The 20241-nt window shown below is 40.4% G+C and overlaps 1 protein-coding gene across 1 annotated transcript; it reads left to right on the top strand.

The window, feature by feature from the left end:
- On the top strand, positions 1-19732 carry znf330 (zinc finger protein 330). The gene is made up of 9 exons (XM_055647805.1): positions 1-235; positions 5297-5316; positions 5829-5899; positions 7998-8077; positions 8534-8660; positions 13227-13331; positions 13985-14031; positions 14238-14355; positions 18963-19732. Exons 1-9 carry the CDS (start codon positions 116-118, stop codon positions 19238-19240), a joined length of 966 nt encoding a protein of 321 aa, XP_055503780.1. The 5' UTR covers positions 1-115; the 3' UTR covers positions 19241-19732.
- Positions 19733-20241: the final 509 nt, after the last annotated feature.

Genomic DNA, 20241 nt, shown 5'->3' with positions numbered 1-20241 from the left:
CGCCCGCCCTGCAGCTCCCTCACTCCCGTCACTGACAAACTCACTCGGCAGCGGGAACCACCCTCCCTCCCTCACTCACTCGCTCCTCGCTCCTCGCACCTCACTCGCTGCTAAGATGCCGAAAAAGAAGACCGGGGCCCGAAAGAAGGTTGAAAGCCGCAAAGTGCGCGAAAAGTTAACGCGGGCGGCCAAAGACAACGTGGACGTGGCCAAGCAGCCTTGCAACGCCTCCATGGTGAGTGGACTGTCTGTGTGTGTGTGTATATATATATATATGTGTGTGTGTGTATATATATATGTGTGTGTGTGTGTGTGTATATGTATGTGTGTGTGTATATATATGTGTGTGTGTGTGTGTGTGTGTGTGTGTGTGTGTGTGTATGTGTGTGTGTGTGTGTGTGTGTGTGTGTGTATATATGTGTGTGTGTGTATATGTGTGTGTGTGTGTGTGTGTGTGTGTGTGTATGTGTGTGTGTGTATATGTGTGTGTGTGTGTGTGTGTATATGTGTGTGTGTGTGTATATGTGTGTGTGTGTGTGTGTGTGTGTGTGTGTGTGTGTGTGTGTGTGTGTGTGTGTGTGTGTGTGTGTGTGTGTGTGTGTGTGTGTGTGCATGTATATGTGTGTGTGTGTGTATATGTGTGTGTGTGTATATGTGTGTGTGAGCTCACAGTCACACCGGCATGATGGCGGCTCCAGGGAGACAACGCCAAACCCCCCCCCCCTTCCCATTCACGGCGCCCTCCGTTTGTTATTATACCTCGGGGTTCATTGCGAGACTTTTCATCCGCAAAATTCACATTAACCGTTGAATAATTTATACTAAACACTCGTGAACAATTCGTAACGCTGTAATGATTGTCATTCCATGTGGTCAGCTAACTTGGGCTTTGCAGCAGTGATTTGCAGAAGTATAAATATAGACTAAATCAATGATCCCTGGACACTGTTACTCTCACATCAACTATGGACGAAAAGGCTTGAGGACGACCCCCCTCCTACTGACATGGGTATCCCTCCTTCTGAAGCCCTCCCTCCGGGCTCACAAGCACCATGGGTCCAGTGGAAGAAGCTCAACCGCCTGAGAACAGGAACAGGGCGATCAAAAGCTGCCATAGCCAGATGGGGCTATGAAACTGGCCAAACCACCTGTGAATGTGGACAAGAGGACCATACAATGCAGCACTGCCTTGTCTGCCCCCTACTACCCAACCAGTGCAGCCCAAAGGATCTTGCAGTGTTCAATAAAAACGCAAAGGACTGTGTAAAGGAATGGGAAACTGTCATATAACCAACCAGTAGCAATGTTACAAAATTTTGAGATTTAAAAAATCAAGCCTGCAATTTATCCCATCAGATAAAGCATAACAATAAGTTTAATTTGACACCTAATTCACTTTCATATCTCAAGTAATAGAAAAGTTATGGCCATTTTCATACTTGGAAATTAGCATCTTGTTACCTATTGATTTTCTATGGACATAACAAAAAAGCTGTGATCGTGGACAGTCAAAAGCCCATAACCTTCTTAAAAAATTAAGAGAACTGAATGAAATTTTCAGTTATCATAGATTGAAGCATTCTGAAACAAATTTAAAATAATCTTACTTGGATGACCTGAAATTAAAGCATATAAGTAGTTAGTTACCCAATTGTAGCTAATTTCAAACTTCAATCACTAGATCTAAACATTTATCCATTTCTTAATAAATGATTAACATTTTTAAATAGCCCAAGTGTCCAAATAATATTCACAAATAATTCACAATAAAACATGATTTTTAAATCTCATTTACATCAATTTATAGGCCAAGTGGAAGGAATTTAGTGTTCATTTGCTGTAAATTAAAGTCAATTTAAATCGGCTTTCTAGTGGGTTCCTGTGAACGCGCTGGTTTAGAACGTTCACATTGCGCTGGATTTGTGCCCTCAAGTGCCCAGAAAAATACTGCGGGATATAAAGAGCCCAAAATGAACTACTCGCTATAGAAAACTTTATATACAGGGTTATAAACAAGCCCCATTTAATGTAAAAATAAGGTACATACCTTTAATTGTTTGCTTTATAAAACCCTGGGGCTGCGAGAGGTTGCGGAGTGAGAGAGTGATTTTTAAACTACTATAAATATTATACAAGGCCATAAAAACTAATAATACCTTTTGTGACGGGGTCTTTCAGCGATTTTCCGTTAATGATTTACTAGGCTGAACATTTTCGATTGGAACAGCCTAGTAAAAATCGCGTTTTAAACCCGCCCCCTCTAAACAGCGCCAAAATCACACACACGGGGCAGGGCAGATGCTCAGCCACGATTCAGGTAGGTTTTGTAACATACCTACAACCAGCTTCAAAGAAACGAAAAGAAGAAGACTGTTACTCTAATAGCGTTCCTGGTGGGGGGGATATACGTCCAGGAATCTCTCACCTGACGAAGGGTATCGACCCGAAACGTCACCCATTCTTTCCAGAGATGCTGCCTGTTTTTAAAGTAAAGTAAAGTATCCTTTATTGTAATTCAGACTTTACAGTCTGAACGAAATTTCGTGCCTTGCAGTCATAACATAGAATAAAATAAAATAACAAAACACACAATAAACACAGATTTAACATCCACCACAGTGAGTTCACCAGGCCCTCCTCACTGTGATGGAAGGCAAGAGTCTTAAAGTCCTTGTCTCTTCCCTCCTTGTTCTCCCTCTGCGTTGAGGTGATCCAGGCTTCCAATGTCGTGACCCCGCCGGGTGATGACAAGTAAGTCCCGCGGCCGAATCCGAGCTCCGCGAACGGGCCAGTTCAAACTCCGCTGTCTGGGGCAGCGTCGCCACTTCCGGAGAGTGTCTATCTTCGGTTTTGTGTCTTATCTTCGGTTTAAACCAGTATCTGCAGTTCCTTCCTACACATCTCCCACCTTGCCTTCTACATAAACTAAAAATGTGTGTTGCTCATCTCCTAACTTGCACAAAGTTTTGCACATCTGTGACCTTGCTGGCATTGGCTCCTGATTTGTAATGCCTCTGTCTTTAAATTGTATTATGTCAAAATCCATCCTACCGTTTGAAAATGAGGGTGGGGAAAACTATTGATCTGTAAATATGAAATAAAAACGGAAATTGTACTGTTGATCTGCTGGGCATATCCTTCAGAACTGCATTTTGCATCTTTTTGCATTTCTTTGCCTGTATTCCCACTCTCTGGTTATTTTTTTTAATCTTTCTCTAAATGTGCCCATTGACTGGATAACTATATATAACTTTTTCCCACGGCAACTTTGGCTTCACCTTCTGCAAGTTAAATCAAACTTATTTTCTTTCTCTACCAGTTTTTTTTTAAGTGGTCAATGACCAGAATCGTTAATTCTTTTTCACTTTCTACAGATGTTATCTGACCTGCTAAGTATTTCTAGCATTTTCTCTTCTTTGATTTTACTCCTTTCTATTTCTAGAACCATTTACAGTTTTGCAATCCTTTAGGATATCTGGGCTGCTCCAATTCTGGCATCCAAAAAATGTTAATTTGGCCAAATTGTTTACACACCCACACACCAAACTCCTGAAACAGACACTTAATTCAAAATGTATAGGAAGGAACTGCAGATGCTGGTTAAAACTGAATATAGACACAAAAAGCTGGAGTAACTCAATGGGTCAGACAGCATCTCTGGAGAAAAATAATAGGTGAAGTTTCTGAAGAAGGGTCTTAATCCAGAATGTCACCTATTCCTTTCATAATACAGAACGGGAGATAAAAGTTCAGTGTGTCTATATACTATACACCATATATACACACAATAAATAAACATAAAATGCAATAGGCAGTTATTTTTCAGAGTTTGGACTTTGGTGGTGGTGTGTCCACCAATTTAAATTCCATTTCGAATATTTTTCGAGGACCAGGAAACCAAGAAGCAAGAGTTACTCCAGGGAGTGATTCTACGTAGTTTTTCAGTGGTCGCGGTGAGGCTGCGACCGGACAGCAAAGGCAGCCGTGCTCGGCGACCGTGCCGAGCCGAGAGCTAGCGCCGAGCCGAGGGCTAGCGCCGAGCCGAGGGCTAGCGCCGAGCCGAGCCGTGGGCTAGCAGCCGAGCTGTGGGCTAGCGCCGAGCCGAGGGCTAGCGCCGAGCCGAGGGCTAGCGCCGAGCCGAGGGCTAGCGCCGAGCCGTGGGCTAGCGCCGAGCCGAGGGCTAGCGCCGAGCCGAGCCGTGGGCTAGCAGCCGAGCTGTGGGCTAGCGCCGAGCCGAGGGCTAGCGCCGAGCCGAGCCGTGGGCTAGCAGCCGAGCCGTGGGCTAGCGCCGAGCCGAGGGCTAGCGCCGAGCCGAGCCGAGGGCTAGCAGCCGAGCCGTGGGCTAGCAGCCGAGCCGAGGGCTAGCAGCCGAGCCGAGGGCTAGCAGCCGAGCCGAGGGCTAGCAGCCGAGCCGAGCCAGAGGGCTAGCAGCCGAGCCGCGGGCTAGCAGCCGAGCCGAGAGCTAGCGCTGAGACCTGGACACGGATGGCGGGTGGGTGTCCCGGTTGCTTGCAAAGCCGAGCAAAATGGCATGGCTTTTAGGTTGCCCGGCGGGTCTGTAAGTTGCCATTGGCACCCGGGCAACCGCTAATTTCAAGCCCTGATAAGTGAAACCAATATTTACATTCACACAATTATTAAATTGAAAGAAGAGAGCATTAAGTTGAATTATTTTCTTTTTAAAAGCCATTAAAAAAGAAGTAATATGATGTGGTAAATTAAACACAAAACTAATTTGCTAAAAGCACTCATTGCACCTGTGCAATTAAAACAAATAATAATTTCCCATTTGTCGTGAGGCTTGCCATTATTTCTGACTTGATCTAGATAGTAAAAAACTATTAATGATGGCCGTGCCCAAATTAAAATAAGAACTTGGAGGTGCTAGCTAATTTCTCCCTCCCTTTCCCCCCTCATCTCTACCCTTTCATCACTTCCCTACCCCAGGCTAAATGTTTTGCTGAATGTGCTTTCATAAAAGTTAGCATTTAAAGAGTAAATTGTCTTATTAAACAATTGTATGATGGTTTGTCTCATGATCAGATGACCCTGGGCTAACCTTTCGAAGCAGTTAACAAAAAACGTTGATGCATGAGAAAAAAGGTTGCCTGAGCATTCTTTATGAATGAATTCTTTGGACATTGGCATCATTGGTGTTGCCACTGTTTATTGTTCATCCTTAATTTTCCAGGTTTAGAGAAACTGAATCAATTTAATTTAGTTAAGAATAAAATTCTTGCTAAAATTCTTGTTTGTGGCTGCTGTTCTGAAAAATATTTCCCCTTGTTTCCAACAGGAATGTGATAAATGCCAAAGGTAAGAGAACAGAATTAATGCTTTCAGCTTTTGTAGATTTGAGTCAGCATGTTTTTTTGATTTAATATTTGTACTCTTTACGAACATATTAGCCTGTTGAAGAACACAGACATAAAAATGTATTTTTTATTGCCAGACATTTTCATTGAAATCAGATTCAGATTCAGATTCAATTTTAATTGTCATTGTCAGTGTACAGTACAGAGACAACGAAATGCATTTAGCATCTCCCTGGAAGAGCGACATAGCAAACGATTTGAATAAATAATAATAAGTGTCCGGGGGGGGGGGTGGTGATTGGCAGTCACCGAGGTCTCGAAATTTAGCCTGTTGTCAAAGATATTACTTCCTATTTGTGTTTATAATCTGAAATGGAAGGGTCCTGTTAATTGTTTGTTGCTTGGATTCATGTGACTGTGTTCATATCACAGTGGAGCAGATGCATGTCATTTAATGTTTCTGGATATAACTTTACATTTTATTTCCCTGTTCACTTTCCTCGTTTTGGCAAGACGGCAAAAGAACCGGGCTTTTTGTTACTTCTGTAGTTCGGTACAAAAGTTACCTATGTGTGCACAGTGTGGTGAGTTTTATTCAGTAAATTCTTGGATTATTGCACTTGCTTTAATGTGTTTTCTACATGTAACATGTAATAAATGGGAAGATTATTAGGTGAAGCTACTACAAAAAATAGTAAGGTTAAAGTTTTCAATTAAATAAAATCAAAATATTAATTGCTTTAAAAGGGATGACATAGGTTGGCGTTAAGAGCTCTTGAAAGTTCTGTTAGCAAGAAATGTAAAGTTACTTTACCCTAGGTGGGCGAACAATACATGTCCATATGGATTTATCAGCGTCTGCTAGTAATGATATCCTGAGTGATCTTGTACAAATTGATTTCATGTATATTTCGTAAGCGCGTAGATTTCTTTAGGCATTTTCCAACAAATTGTATTTGAGATTTATAATTTTAATGGGTTACATTTGGTGGGGTTAGAAGGATGATAAAGTGGAGTGATATTGGGGATGTTGGGAAATTTGTCATCTGCAGTTAATATAAATATTGCTAATGTTTCATGATTGCTTCTCTAGTGGGTTCAACACATTATCACCTGGGCAAATTGTACACTTATAGCCAGAGGTTGATATTTCAGATAAATGCATCTGGTGTAGGCATTGGTGGTTATTTTGGTTTTCAGCAAAATAAATGGGAATGAGTACCTGTTAGGAATGTCACAAATCTCGTGTTTGCAATAACATTTCGTGGAAAAGATTGTAAATTGTGAAAAGATAAATGACAACATTCTAACAACTAAACCAAGGAAGACATTGGACATTACCTGCACGATTTGCTTTTGGAGGGAATCAGTGTAGTTAATCAGGGAGGCACTGTGGGGAAATATTTGGATTACAAAAAAAGACGGTATTTAAAGTGTTATATTTTTAGAATTGTTTATGCATGTATGCATTTACTGATTTACTGTTTGTTTTAAAATTGATGTGTGGTTTTAGTTGAATCAGTTATTAGTTGAAGCCTATTGATTAGTTGTTGATCATTGAGAGAATTACTGTGTACCAGTGTTATGAATGACAACCAAATAATAGACATGGGCAAATTTGAAAGCTGGATTGTTGCATGGCAGGTTTTATTTCAATGGTGAATGCAACTTGTAGTGGGAAAATGTACAATGTGAATGTTTAAGGTCTGTGGTAGGAAACGGGCATGTCTGATTAGAAATATGTGGAAATAATTGTAATTGCTGCTTATCTACTCAGCTTTCTGGGCCACACTTGTCAGTGAGGCCTCTGATGCAATTAAACATACCCTGTAGTCTCTAAATCTTTCTTATCACGTCCCGGAGAACAGTTTATTTTCCTCTTTTGGAAACTTGCTTCAGGCTACTTCAGATTTTCTTTATGTTCAAATACTGTATGGAGTTTTTGTTTTAATTTTATTGGGCCCTTGTTCTCCCAAAGGATATTAACAGCACAATACTTTGTGAATGTTGGAGAGCTGATAGAACTGGGAACTAAAAGATTTTTTTTAAGAGGAATGAAGAAGGATGTGGTCATTGCTGGATTGTCAATGACCTGCTACAAGTGGGGCAATTTCTGTGTATTGCATACATCAACCTTGGAATAAGTCTTTATTCAGCATGTGAACACACAATGACTGCCCTTACCATTTATAGCCTCTTTCAATGGCTGCTATTCCCTAACAGTCCATATTCAGAATATTGGGAATGTGGAAGGAGAGTTTGATACTGTTTGGAATATGCTATGCTACATTGCTATCCTAATTTGAGTAGTCATCAGGGTTTTGCATAGACCAAGCGCCCTTACATCATAAAGAATTTTAAGAAAATCTCTGAATTTTTGCATCATGGAGAATGTAATGTTATCCAATGTAAATGACTCGTGTGAGAAACAGTGAAACAGGTGCTTCATCACCGAGTACTCATTTATTTTAATTGACTAACAACAGTTGCTCAAACCTCAGTGAACAAAACGCTGCAGATAATGGAAATATGAATGATAATCAACCCAGTAAAGATTTTCAGCAGGTCAGTTAGCATTGAGCAGATATACTTGTGCTTTGGATACAGATTTAATATCATGTGTATAATTATTTTATTTACTGACTGTCTCCAATGTAAGTTGCATCCTTCTGTACATTATAGGTAAAACAAAATGTATGTTGAAAAGTTCAGATTGCGTTGTTAGGCATCCCGGTGTCTACAGTACAGGACTTGCCATGGTGGTGAGTATTTACTTTGCTTTTCTCCAACAGACTAACTAGAAGAATTTTACATCAGGGAAAGATTAGGGCATTTAACATTCCAATGCACTGTGTACCTGCCTTGACCATATTTTCATTTCTCGGTTTCAAAAACAGAAAATATTTGTAATTGAAGTTAAGTTTTTTTGCTTAACAACTTCACCCATGTTACTAACTTTAAATTTAGTCCATGATCAAGGTCCACGACTAGATGAAGTTCTAAGTCTGAAAGAGAACAAGTTGGTTTTTGTCCATGTTATCACTGTCTGAGTGGTGCTTGTAAAACCTTTCCATCTGAGTAACTGTTACCTGTAGAAATTTGATGCTGGAATAGAAGTTTTAAAATATAACAATATATAATAAACACCAGATGTCTAAAATAAATGTTAAACTTGTGGATAGGGAGACAACAACTGTCTTTTTTTTTTCTCCTTTTAGGGAGCAATTTGTGACTTCTGTGAGGCCTGGGTGTGTCATGGCAGGAAGTGCCTGAGCACACATGCTTGTATCTGCCCACTTACTGATGTTGAATGTATTGAGTGTGAGAGAAGTGTATGGGATCATGGTAAGGGTCTGCAATTGCTTATTTTGAAGACGACTAAATAATGTCTTATACAATGGTCCACCACTATTTCTAACATCTGTTTTTATTTTGGTATTTGCCGTTTTCTGCTTTTCAATCTTAAAATTATATACAGCACACGCCTGTATATAAGGTCCCACAGCTATCAGAGCAAAAACCAAGCAATGAAAATGAAGAAATTGTCCGTAGACCTCTGAGACAGGATTGTGTCTGGAGAAGGGTATAAAACAATTTCTGCAGCATTGCGGGTCCCGAAGAGCACGGTGGCCTTGTCATTCTTAAATGGAAGAATTTTGGAATCACCAGGACTCTTCTCAGAGCTGGCCCCCCGGCCAAACTGAGCAATCGGGGGAGAAGGACCTTGGTCAGGGAGGTGACCAAGAACCCGATGGTCACTCTGACAGAGCTCCAGAGTTCCTCTGTGGAGATGGGAGAACCTTCCTGAGGGACAACTATATCTGCAGCACTCAACCAATCAGATCTTTATGGTAGAGTGGCCAGACAGAAGCCACTCCTCAGTAAAAGGCACATGACTCCTGCTTGGAGTTTGCCAAAAGGCATGAGAAACAAGATTCTTTGGTCTGATGAAACCAAGATTAAAATTTTTGGCCTGAATGCCAAGCGTCATGTCTGGAGGAAACCAGGTACCGCTCATCACCTGGCCAATACCATACCTACGGTGAAGCATGGTGGTGGCAGCATCATGCTATGGGGATGTTTTTCAGCAGCAGGAACTGGGAGACTAGTCAGGATCGAGGGAAAGATGAACAGAGCAAAGTACAGAGAGATCCTTGATGAAAACCTGCTCCAGAGCGTTCTGGACCTCAGACTGGTGCGGAAGTTCACCTCCCAACAGGAAAATGATCCTAAGCACCCTTACAGCCAAGGCACGCGCAGGAATGGCTTTGTGAAAAGTCTGTGAATGTCCTTGAGTTGCCCGGCCAGACGTTGGACTTGAACCCGATCAAACATCTCTGGCAGGATCTGAAAATAGTTGCGCATCGACGCTCCCCACCCAACCTGTCAGAGCTTGAGAGGATTTGCAGAGAAGAATGGGAGGAAATACCCAAATACAGGTGTGCCAAGTTTGTAGCGTCATACCCAAGAAGACTTGAGTCTGTAATCGGTGCCAAAGGTGCCTCAACAAAGTACTGAATAAAGGGTCTGAAGACTTATGTAAATGCGATATTTCAGTTATTTATTTTTAATTACTTTGCAAAAATGTCTAAACACCTGTTTTTGCTTTTTTTTATTATGGGGTATTGTGTGTAGATTGACGATAAAAAAGAAAGAATTTAATCAATTTTTGAATAAGGCTATAATGTAATTAAATGTGGAAAAAGTGAAGGGGTCTGAATACTTTCTGAATGAACTGTATATGTATGGGTGTGCACAGTGCCATCCATAATGTTTTGGACAGACCCATCATTTATTTATTTGCCTATATACTACCCATTTTTTAGATTTGTAATAGAAAAAAATCACATGGGGTTAAAGTGCACATTGTCAGATTTCTAAAAAAGGCCACTTTTATACATTTTGGTTTCACCATGTAGGAATTGCAGCAGTGTTTATACAAAGGCCCCCCCCCCCCCCCCATTCCCCCCATTTCAGGGCGCCATAATGTTAGGGACACAGCAATGTAATATAAATTAAAGTAGTCATGTTTAGTATTGTGTTGCATATCCTTTGCATGCAATGACTGCTTGAAGTCTGATTCCTGGACATCACCAGTTGCTGGGTGTCTTCTCTGGTGATGCTCTACCAGGCATGTATTGCAGCCATCTTTAGCTTATGCGTGCTTTGGGGGCTAGTCCCCTTCAGTTTTCTCTTCAGCATATAACAGACATGCTCAATTGGGTTCAGATCGGGTGATTGACTTGGCCACTTAAGAATTTACCATTTTTTATCTTTGATAAACTCCTTTGTTGCTGTAGCAGTATGTTTGGGATTGTTGTCTTGTTGTAGAGTGAACTGCCAGGCAATGAGTTTGAGGCATTTTTTTGAACTTGAGCAGATAGGATGTGCTTCAGAATTCATTATGCAACTCCCATCAGCCGTTGCTTCATCAATGAAGATAAGTGAGCCAGTACCTTCAGCAGCCATACATGCCCAGGCCATAACACCCCCACCACCGTTTTTCACAGATGATGTGGCATGCTTTGGGTCTTGGGCAGTCCCTTCTTTCCTCCATATTTTGTTCTTGCCATCACTCTGATACAAGTTAATTTTCGTCTCGTCTGTCCACAAGGCCTATTTTCCAGAACTGTGGTTGCTCTTTTAAGTACTTCTTGGCAAACTGTAACCTGGCCGTCCTATTTTTGTGGCTAACCAGTAGTTTGCATCTTGCAGTGTAGCCTCTTTATTTCTGTTCATGAAGTCTTCCGCAGACAGTGGTCATTGACAAATCCACACCTGACTCTCGAAGAGTGTTTCTGATCTGTTGGACATGTGTTTGGGGATTTTTCTTTATTATAGAGAGAATTCTTCTGTCATCAGCTGTGAAGGTGTTCCTTGGCCTGCCAGTCCTTTTGCGATTAGTAAGACAACAGTGCTCTCTTTCTTCATAATGATGTTTCAAACAATTGATTTTGGTAAGCCCAAGGTTTAGCTGATGTCTCTTACAGTTTTATTCTTGTTTCTCAGTCTCATAATGGTTTCTTTGACTTTCATTGGCACAACTTTGGTCCTCATTTTGATAAACAGCAATAAAAGTTTCCAAATGTGATGGAAAGACTGGAGGAAAGACGAGGTGCTGAGAGCTCTCTTATACCTTAAGGAGGCAATTAAACGCACCTGAGCTATTACAAACACCTGTGAAGCCATGTGTCCCAAACATTATGGTGTCATGAAATGGGGGGACTATGTATAAACACAGCTGTAATTTCTACATGGTGAAACCAAAATATGTAAAAATGGCCTTTAATAAAGTCTGACAATGCATATTTACCACGTGATTTTTTTTTCTCTATTACAAATCTCAAATTGTGGAGTACAGAGGCAAATCTCAAATAGTGGAGTACAGAGGCAAATAAATAAATGATCATTTTTTGTCCCAAATATTATGGAGCACTGTATATATATATATATGTGTGTGTGTGTGTGTGTGTGTGTGTGTGCACACATGCCCACACTTTTCATATATATGGCTGGCAGCGTCCTGTATACTGCAACATGCAGTGGAGTCGTAAGATTTTATTTTTCCTTTTATAAAGTCTGCCAGATTAATGTACAATTAAGTGTTTTGATTTGAACCAATTGATGTAATTATTTCTGAATTGTGTTATATGAAGTAGATTATCATGTGGCCATATTCCAATTGATTTTCAATATTGAATACAATTCTTTTCAATTAACTGATAACTGTATGTCAACACTCATCAATTTACTCTCAAAACTGCTGGCTGGCATCCAATTGCATTAAATCAATTGCAATAAAATAATGGCCTAATTTCATGCAATATGTAAAGAGATTTCAAATTTCAGATGTAGAAGATATCATGACATCATGGCCTGCTCTGACCATGGCCTGCTCTGACCCTGATCCTTTCTTTTCAAACTTTGAGGGCAAATTAAGTGAATGGAAAGCTGATGATATGATTGGGTTTTTAACCTGTGATGCTATATTTGAGCGTTTGGCTCGGGACCTGTACTTGCTGAAGTTCAGAAAGATGGGAGATAGCTGAGATGGGGGTGGGGGGAGGGGGGGGGGGGGAACATACCAAATAATGAAAGGCCAAGATAGTGGATGTGGAGAGGATGTTTCCAGTAGTGGCAGAGCCTAGGACCAGAGGGCACAGTTTCAGAATAAAAGGACGAACCTTCAGAGGGGAGATGAGGAGGAATTTCTTTAGTCGGAGGGTGGTGAATCTGTGGAATTCATCACCACAGACAGCGGTGGCATCTTGATTAGTAAGCGTGTCAAATGTTACAGGGAGAAGGCAGGAGAATAAAGGAAAAATAAATTGGCCATGATCGAATGGCGGGGCAGACTCAATGGGCCGAATGGGCGAATTTTGAACTTATTTTTGGTGAACTGTGAACTTTTAAAAAAAAATTTGTGTTCTAGGGCCAAGCCTGGATTTTTTTTCTGTTTTCTGTACGCCAGCTTCTCACTGATGTAAAGTTTAATTGCTGTTAGCTCCTCTTTCAGAGGAAACCTCTAATAGAATTTATGCATTTCTGGTGGCACAGTAGCACAGCAGTAGAGTTGCTACCATACAGGTTTGATCCTGACTACGGATGCTGTCTGTACAGAGTTTGTACATTTTCCCTGTGTCTGCGTGGGCTTTCTTCAGGTGCTGTGCTTTCCTCTCGCATTCCAAAGACATGCAGGTTTGTAGGTTAATTAGCTTCTGTAAATTCTCCCTAGTGTGTAGGATAGAACTAGTGATCGTTGGTTGACGGTAACTCGATGAGCCGAAGGGCCTGCTTTCACGCTGCATCTCTAAAGTAAACTAAAACTAATTTCAGAATTGTGATTACCTCTTCACTTGGATCTTGCCTCTATACTTGTGGGATCATCATTTGCATCTCTTTGCACTATAGGAGGAAGGATATTCCGGTGTTCCTTCTGTAACAACTTCCTCTGTGAAGATGATCAATTTGAGCATCAAGCCAGTTGCCAAATTCTGGATTCTGAAACTTATAAGTGTAAGTTCTTGTTTATCTGAAGCTATTCATTTTGATATTGATGCTCATTGTCGAAAATGACAACAATAAATTTAGTCTCATTTTTAAAGTTTCTATATTGGTGATCGACTGGAGGCAGGTGCAATACAAAGTATCTTTTGTACAGTAAGTCAAGATGTATGTTAAATGAAAATCTCATCAGTGGCCTGAAAGTAACCAAATGATTTCAGGACTGAATGGGAACTAGACAGAATAAAATGTTTGTAATGTTGAGGAATTAGTCTCAGAATTGTTCTCCTGGTCTATTGATGTTCTTACAAGGGGGAAAATGATATTGGGTGGTGGAGAGAATGTGAAAAGGGTAAAAGGAAAGTGAAGGCACTACAACTATCTATGTGCTGCATTTAACCAGAGCCATTTCAAGATGCATTTTTGTTGTAACATCTCAGCATTAAGGAATATACAAGGATTCACACATTTCATTCAAGATTGGAATACTTGTTGTCATGCGCATAAGACTTTCCATGCACCTGTGCCAGGATAATTATAATCCTCCAACAAAAGAAGAATGGTTGGGAGTTTAAGTTTGTGGTCCGAGAAAATATTTATTGAGTCAGTTTATGATTTATTAATTATATTTCTACCTTACTAATCAGAACTTAATTTCCTACCAGGCGTCTCTTGTAATCGTCTAGGACAACATACTTGTCTACGTTGTAAGGTAACACGGATCAGTTTTAAATAATTTTTTGCTCCTTTGAGACTTAAGCCAAAATGTGCCAATTACATTTGTAATTGAGAGCAGAAGCATCTGCTTTGTAAATAACTTCCATTGAAATGTAAACCTGTAAACATTTAAAGCTTCAATTTCCTCGGGAGCTTCTGTTTCTCAACGATTATTCTTTTTATCCCTCTTCTTTCCTGAAGGCCTGTTACTGCAGTGATCATGTTCGCAGCAAGGTCTTCAAACAAGAAAAGGGGAAAGTGCCACCTTGTCCTAAATGTGGTCATGAAACACAGGAAACAAAGGATTTAAGCATGTCCAGTAAGTTCAATCATTACTTGAAGTGGCTTATCCATGCATGTATACCAATTGCTCACTACTGCAAAATAAGACCATTGTACAATTGAATTGATTGAATGAGCGTCTTTTTTTGCAAAGTCTACGTTATTCAACATTACGTCGAAAATACATTTTCATGGATATAACTTTATACTGAACCATATGTCACAGGCATGTTTTCTATATGTTAATACAAAATCATCATTCCTATTCATTAGTTTTTATAGGTCTCTTCCCCACCATGCATAGTAGCTTGTTTCTCTTGTTCGATCAGTGACAGTGCCTTCAGCTGTTGCATCCTTTGCTTTCTATATCGTTACATTATCACTCACCTTATGAAAAGCAGCTGCTTTTGACCACACCTTCTCTCAACTTTGTCCTCAACTGGAATATTATCTCCTGTACTATATTTCTTGGATGTTTCCCCGTGAGAGATCTTTATCGAGCAGCTCAAAATAAAATATCTCAACCAAATTTTTAAAATGAAGCTTAAAATGAAAAAAAAAAGTGATTTTTTTAATGTCTAAGACGTTTGAAATAGATGCAAGATAGATTAAAATCTGCATTTTAGATTTAGAAGATGTAAGATATCTGATAACTTGTAAAATTGCTCCTGTGTAAAGAAGGTGAGTTGTAGTTCCTGAATCATCAACTTAAAATCAAATCTCACTCTCTTTGAAGCTTTCTAGAGAGCTAACTTATTGGAGGTTGGAGGGAATGCTTAATTACTTTGAGGTGCATCGTTTGTTCCCAATATAAAATAAATATTTTGAACCACATTTCCCCCGAATGAGAGGCCAGACAACTGAGGCCATAGACTGATTATTTCACCTGGCCTGATCAGCCAATAATAATCAAACTGGACAGTCCTTGTAAGTTAAGGTATAAAAGTGGAACTAGAAACTGATCTGGTGCTATCTAATTCAACAAATAGTCCTTCACATTTCCAATCAGTTGTTGCATTGGGATTTAGGATTCCAAAAAGGAGCAAGTAGTATGGAAATGGTATGAAGGCAGAGTTGTCTAAGTGGACTGGGAATAATAAGCTAAGATGCAGTTCAGATCTGAGGCAAATATTGAAACAGTGGGTCGAAACCTTTACAGGATTTTTTCCTAGTTAGAAAGAGGAAAGAGAAAAGAAATGCTATCTGTGGTTAAGAAGGGAGGACAAGGATTATAAGCTCACAAGCAGGGAGTACATTGTTTTTGAAAGAAAACTGGTGCATAATATCAAAAAAGGCAGGAGGGAACAAAATGTGTGGGTTTTGCATGTTGGCAATTACATGACATGGATGGAAGGGCATGTTGTAATGAGGGCATTGTGATTCTGCACTGAAATGTAGATATACTGAGTGGTTGGATGAAAAAAGGAAAAGATTAGTGAAGACAAATGTGGTCCCTTACAGTCAGAGACAGGTGAATTTATAATGGGAAACAATGAAATGGCAGAACACTTAAACAAGTACTTTGGTTTTATCTTCACTAAGGAAGACACAATCTCCCAGAAATACTAGGGGACTGAGGATCTAGTGGGAGAGAGGAACTGAAAGGAATCCACATTAGTCAGGAAATGGTTTTAGGTAAACTGTTGGGACTGAAGGCAGATAATCCCCAGGGCCTGATGGTCTGCATCCCAGAGTACTCAAGGAGGTGACCATAGAAATCATGGATGCATTGGTGATCATTTTCCAATGTTCTCTCGACTCTGGATCAGTTCCTAGGGACTGGAGGGTAGCCAATGTAACCCCATTTTTTAAGAAAGGAGGGAGAAAGAAAACGGGGAATTATAGACCAGTTAGCCTTACATCGGTAGTGGGGAAGATGCTTCAGTCGATTGTTAAAGATGTTATAGCAGCGCATTTGGAAAGCAGTGACAGGATCGGAAAAAGTCCCCATGGATTTATGAAGGGGAAATCATGCTTGACTAATCTTCTGGAATATTTTGAGGATGTAACAAGTAGAATGGATAAGTGAGAGCAGTGGAAGTGGTGCAAGTGGACTTTCAAAAAGCCTTTGACAATGTCCCACACAAGAGATTGTGTGTGCAAAATTAGAGCACATGGTATTGGGCGTAGGGTATTGACATGGATAGAGAACTGGTTGGCAGACAGGAAGCAAATAGTAAGAATTAACGGGTCCTTTTCAGAATGGCAGGCAGTGACTAGTGGGGTAGTGGGACCCCAGTTATTTACAATGTATATTAATTATTTAGACGAGGGAATTAAATGTGACATCTCCAAGTTTGCGGATGACACAAAGCTGGGTGGCAGTGTGAGCTTCGAGGAGGATGCAATGAGGCTACAGGGTGACTTGGATAGGTTGGGTGAGTGGGCAGAAGCATGGCAGATGCAGTATAATGTGGATAAATGTGAGGTTATCCACTTTGGTGGCAAGAACAGGAAGGCAGATTATAATCTGAATGGTGTAAGGTTAGGCAAAGGGGAGGTGCAACGAGACCTGGGTGTGCTTGTACATCAGTCACTGAAAGTAAGCATGCAGGTACAGCAGGCAGTGAAGAAAGCCAGTTGGCCTTCATTGCGAGAGAATTTGAGTTTAGGAGCAAGGAGGTCCTACTGCAGTTGTACAGAGCCCTGGTGAGACCGTACCTGGAGTATTGTGTGCAATTTTGGTCTCCTAATTTGAGGAAGGACATTATTGCTTTTGAGGGAGTGCTGTGTAGGTTCACCAGGTTAATTCCTGGGATGGCGGGACTGACATGATGAAAGAATGGGTCGACTGGGCTTGTATTCATTGGAATTTAGAAAGATGAGAGGGAATGTTATAGAAACATATAAAACTCTTAAAGGATTGGACAGGCTTGATGCAGGAAAAGCATTCCCAATGTTGGGGGAGTCCAGAACCACGGGTCACAGTTTAAGAATAAGGGGTAGGTCATTTAGGACTGAGATGAGGAAAAACGTCTTCACTCAGAGTTGTGAATTTGTGGAATTCTCTGCCACAAAGGCATTGAGCGCCAATTCATTGGATGTTTTCAAGAGATAGTTAGATTTAGCTCTTTGGGCTAAAGGAATCAAGGGATATGGGGGGAAAAGCAGGAACGGGGTGCTGATTTTGGATGATCAGCCATGATCGTATTGAATGGCGGTGCTGGCTCGATGTGGGTTATTATTTAAATGCAGAGAGACTGTAAATGAGTGAAGTTCAGAGGGCTCTAGATGTCCTACTACATGAATCACATAGTTAGCAAACAAGTCAGGGGAGCACAGTGCCAGAGACCCGGGTTTGCTCCGAACTATGGGTGCTGTCTGTGGAGTTTGCATGTTCTCTCTGTGACCACGTGGGTTTTCTCCAGGTGGTCCAGTTTCCTCCCACATCCCAAAGATGTGTGGGTTTGTAGGTTAGTTGAATTTTGCACATTGTCGATAGTGTGTAGGAAGGTCTAAAGATAATTTTTTCACACTGTATATCTAAGCAAAAGTCTAAGTAGTAGTTAAGAAGGCACACAGAATGCTGGCCTTTATTGTAAAGGGGTTGGAGTTTTAAAGTAGGGTTGTTTCATCACAGTTGTACGGGATGTTGACGAGGCAGTTGCAATACTGTGCATTGTTGTGGTCCACCTTGCCTAAAAAAACCAACCAGTAGCTTTGCAGGCAGTCCAAAGAAGATTCCCAGGGTTAATTTCTGGGATAAGATGGTTGAATGGCTAACTGTTCGGGTCTACTTCCCTTGAAGTTCAGAATGAGTAGTGACCTTATTAAACAAACATTTAAGTTCTCAGGGGGGCTGAATGGGCTATTTATTGAGATACTTAAAATGGTTGGAAATTCTCCAATGAGACAACAGGTTTAAATGACAGGCTCCTTATTGTGTAACTGAGATACGCAGAAATTTCTTTGGTCAGAGGGTTACGAATCTCGGGAATATTCTGCCCAAAATGGTGGTGCAGAAATACTTAAGATGGCAACAGCAAAATATTTGAAAGTGTGCGAAATTGAGGGTAATGGTAAGCAGTAGAGAAGTTGAGACCAGCTTAGATCAGCAAATATCTTATTGAATGATAATGTAGCCTAGTGGTCTATCGCTGATCCTGTTTTCTTGTGATTAAGACCAAGTTGTAGTTAAACGGAGACATACAAAACTATCTGAGCAAAAAACAACATGCTGGAGCTTTCTACATGGTGAAACCAGAATGTATAAAAATTGCCTTTATTAAAATCTGACAATGTGCACTTTAACCACATGTGATTTTTTTTTCTATTACAAATCTCAAAATGGGAAGTACAGAGGCAAATAAATAAATGATGGGTCTTTGCCCCAAACATGGAGGGCAGTGTAACTAACTCGTCAGCACATCTTTGGGAAGTGGGAGCAACTTGAAGGAGCCCAGGAGAAGTTAGAATGTGTATATCCATACAGATGCCACCCCAGGTCAGGCTTAATTCTGGGTCACTGAAGCTGTGAGGCATCTGCAGTAACGACTGTGCCATCTACAATCTTAAAACAACAATTAAGTTAAAATCAAAATGACTTCTGCAAAATGACATTAAAAGCCCTGTATGTTTTGAGGCTGGATGGATATTTTGTTCAATAAACTGTAAACCATTAATCCTAAACTGTTTGTGTTTTAGCTCGTTCAATGAAGTTTGGCAGACAGAGTGGTCTGGATGATGGTGGTGAATCGGGCTATGATGCCTACTGGAAAAATTTGGCATCTGGTGGAGGTGAAACAACAGTTTATGAAGATGAAGAATATGGTGAAGATGATGAGGAATATGATGAAGAGGAGGATGAAGAGAATGAGAAAACAGAAAAAGATGATGACAATAAAGCCTTTAAGGATACATTTGCTGGTCTAAATCTGGGGAGAACCTATGCAAGTGGCTATGCACACTATGAAGAATCATAAAATTATATATGAACATTCATTGATGGTTGTTTACATTTATATTTAACAATTTAAATTGAAGTGAACATTAAAATAAGATGGATTGTAAGTTTTTTTTTGTTGGAGTGAAAATATGTTGGCTGGTTTAAAGCTACACATCAATGAAATATTTTTCAAGCCGTTTAAATAAATGTTATATGGTAATTTACATGCCTAAAAAATACTTACCTTTAATTTCCCAGACATTTGGCATTAATCTTTATAAATTTTAGTTTGTGCTTTATTTAAACATTTCAATGAGCTCCTACGCTGTTCTTTGCTTATTTTAATTTTGTTTCTCAGAATATGACTGCCGATAGCAAGGCCAGCATTTATTGTCTGTTGCTAGATGCACAGAAGAGACAGTTGAAGAAAGTGGTTCATCACTACCGTTGTAAGGATAATTGAATAGATAATAAACATTTCTCTTGTCAGTGGTGCCTGTATGAATAATAAAGCAAAATACGGCTCTGATTTTGGAGTAAATTACATTGTAGCTAACCTTGCTGAGCTCTTAAGATTCCACAACAAAACTGATAAAAAATATGTTTTAATTTTACCTGTGCAAAACGTATCCTGATTGCCAGGTTAGCCACTCTAACCCCACCTCTGGAATTATGATTTTTTTTCTCCCTGAGGTTGTAATGAGATTTTTGGCCCTGTGGTTTCAGTAGAATATGCTTGTTTTTGATTGATTAAAAAGATACAGCAGAAACAGGCCCTTTGGCCCACCGCTTACAAGCCAACCATTGATCATCAGTTCACACTAGTTCTATGTTATCCCAGTTTTGAAATACACCCTGCACAATAGAGCCAAATAACCCTCAAACCCGCGTGTTGTGGGTTGTGGAAAGGAAACTAGAGAAGGAAACCCATGCGGTCACAGACATAATGTGCGATTGCACACGTACGGCACCCGATGTCCAGATTGAATCCAGCTCTCTGACACTGTGAGGCAACAGCTCTACCAGCTGCACTAATGT

This window comes from Leucoraja erinacea, chromosome 1, assembly GCF_028641065.1.
Source record: "Leucoraja erinacea ecotype New England chromosome 1, Leri_hhj_1, whole genome shotgun sequence".
Lineage (NCBI taxonomy): Eukaryota > Metazoa > Chordata > Chondrichthyes > Rajiformes > Rajidae > Leucoraja > Leucoraja erinaceus.
Note: the sequence above shows the minus strand (reverse complement) of the source record. Positions and strands in the feature narration are given on the sequence as shown.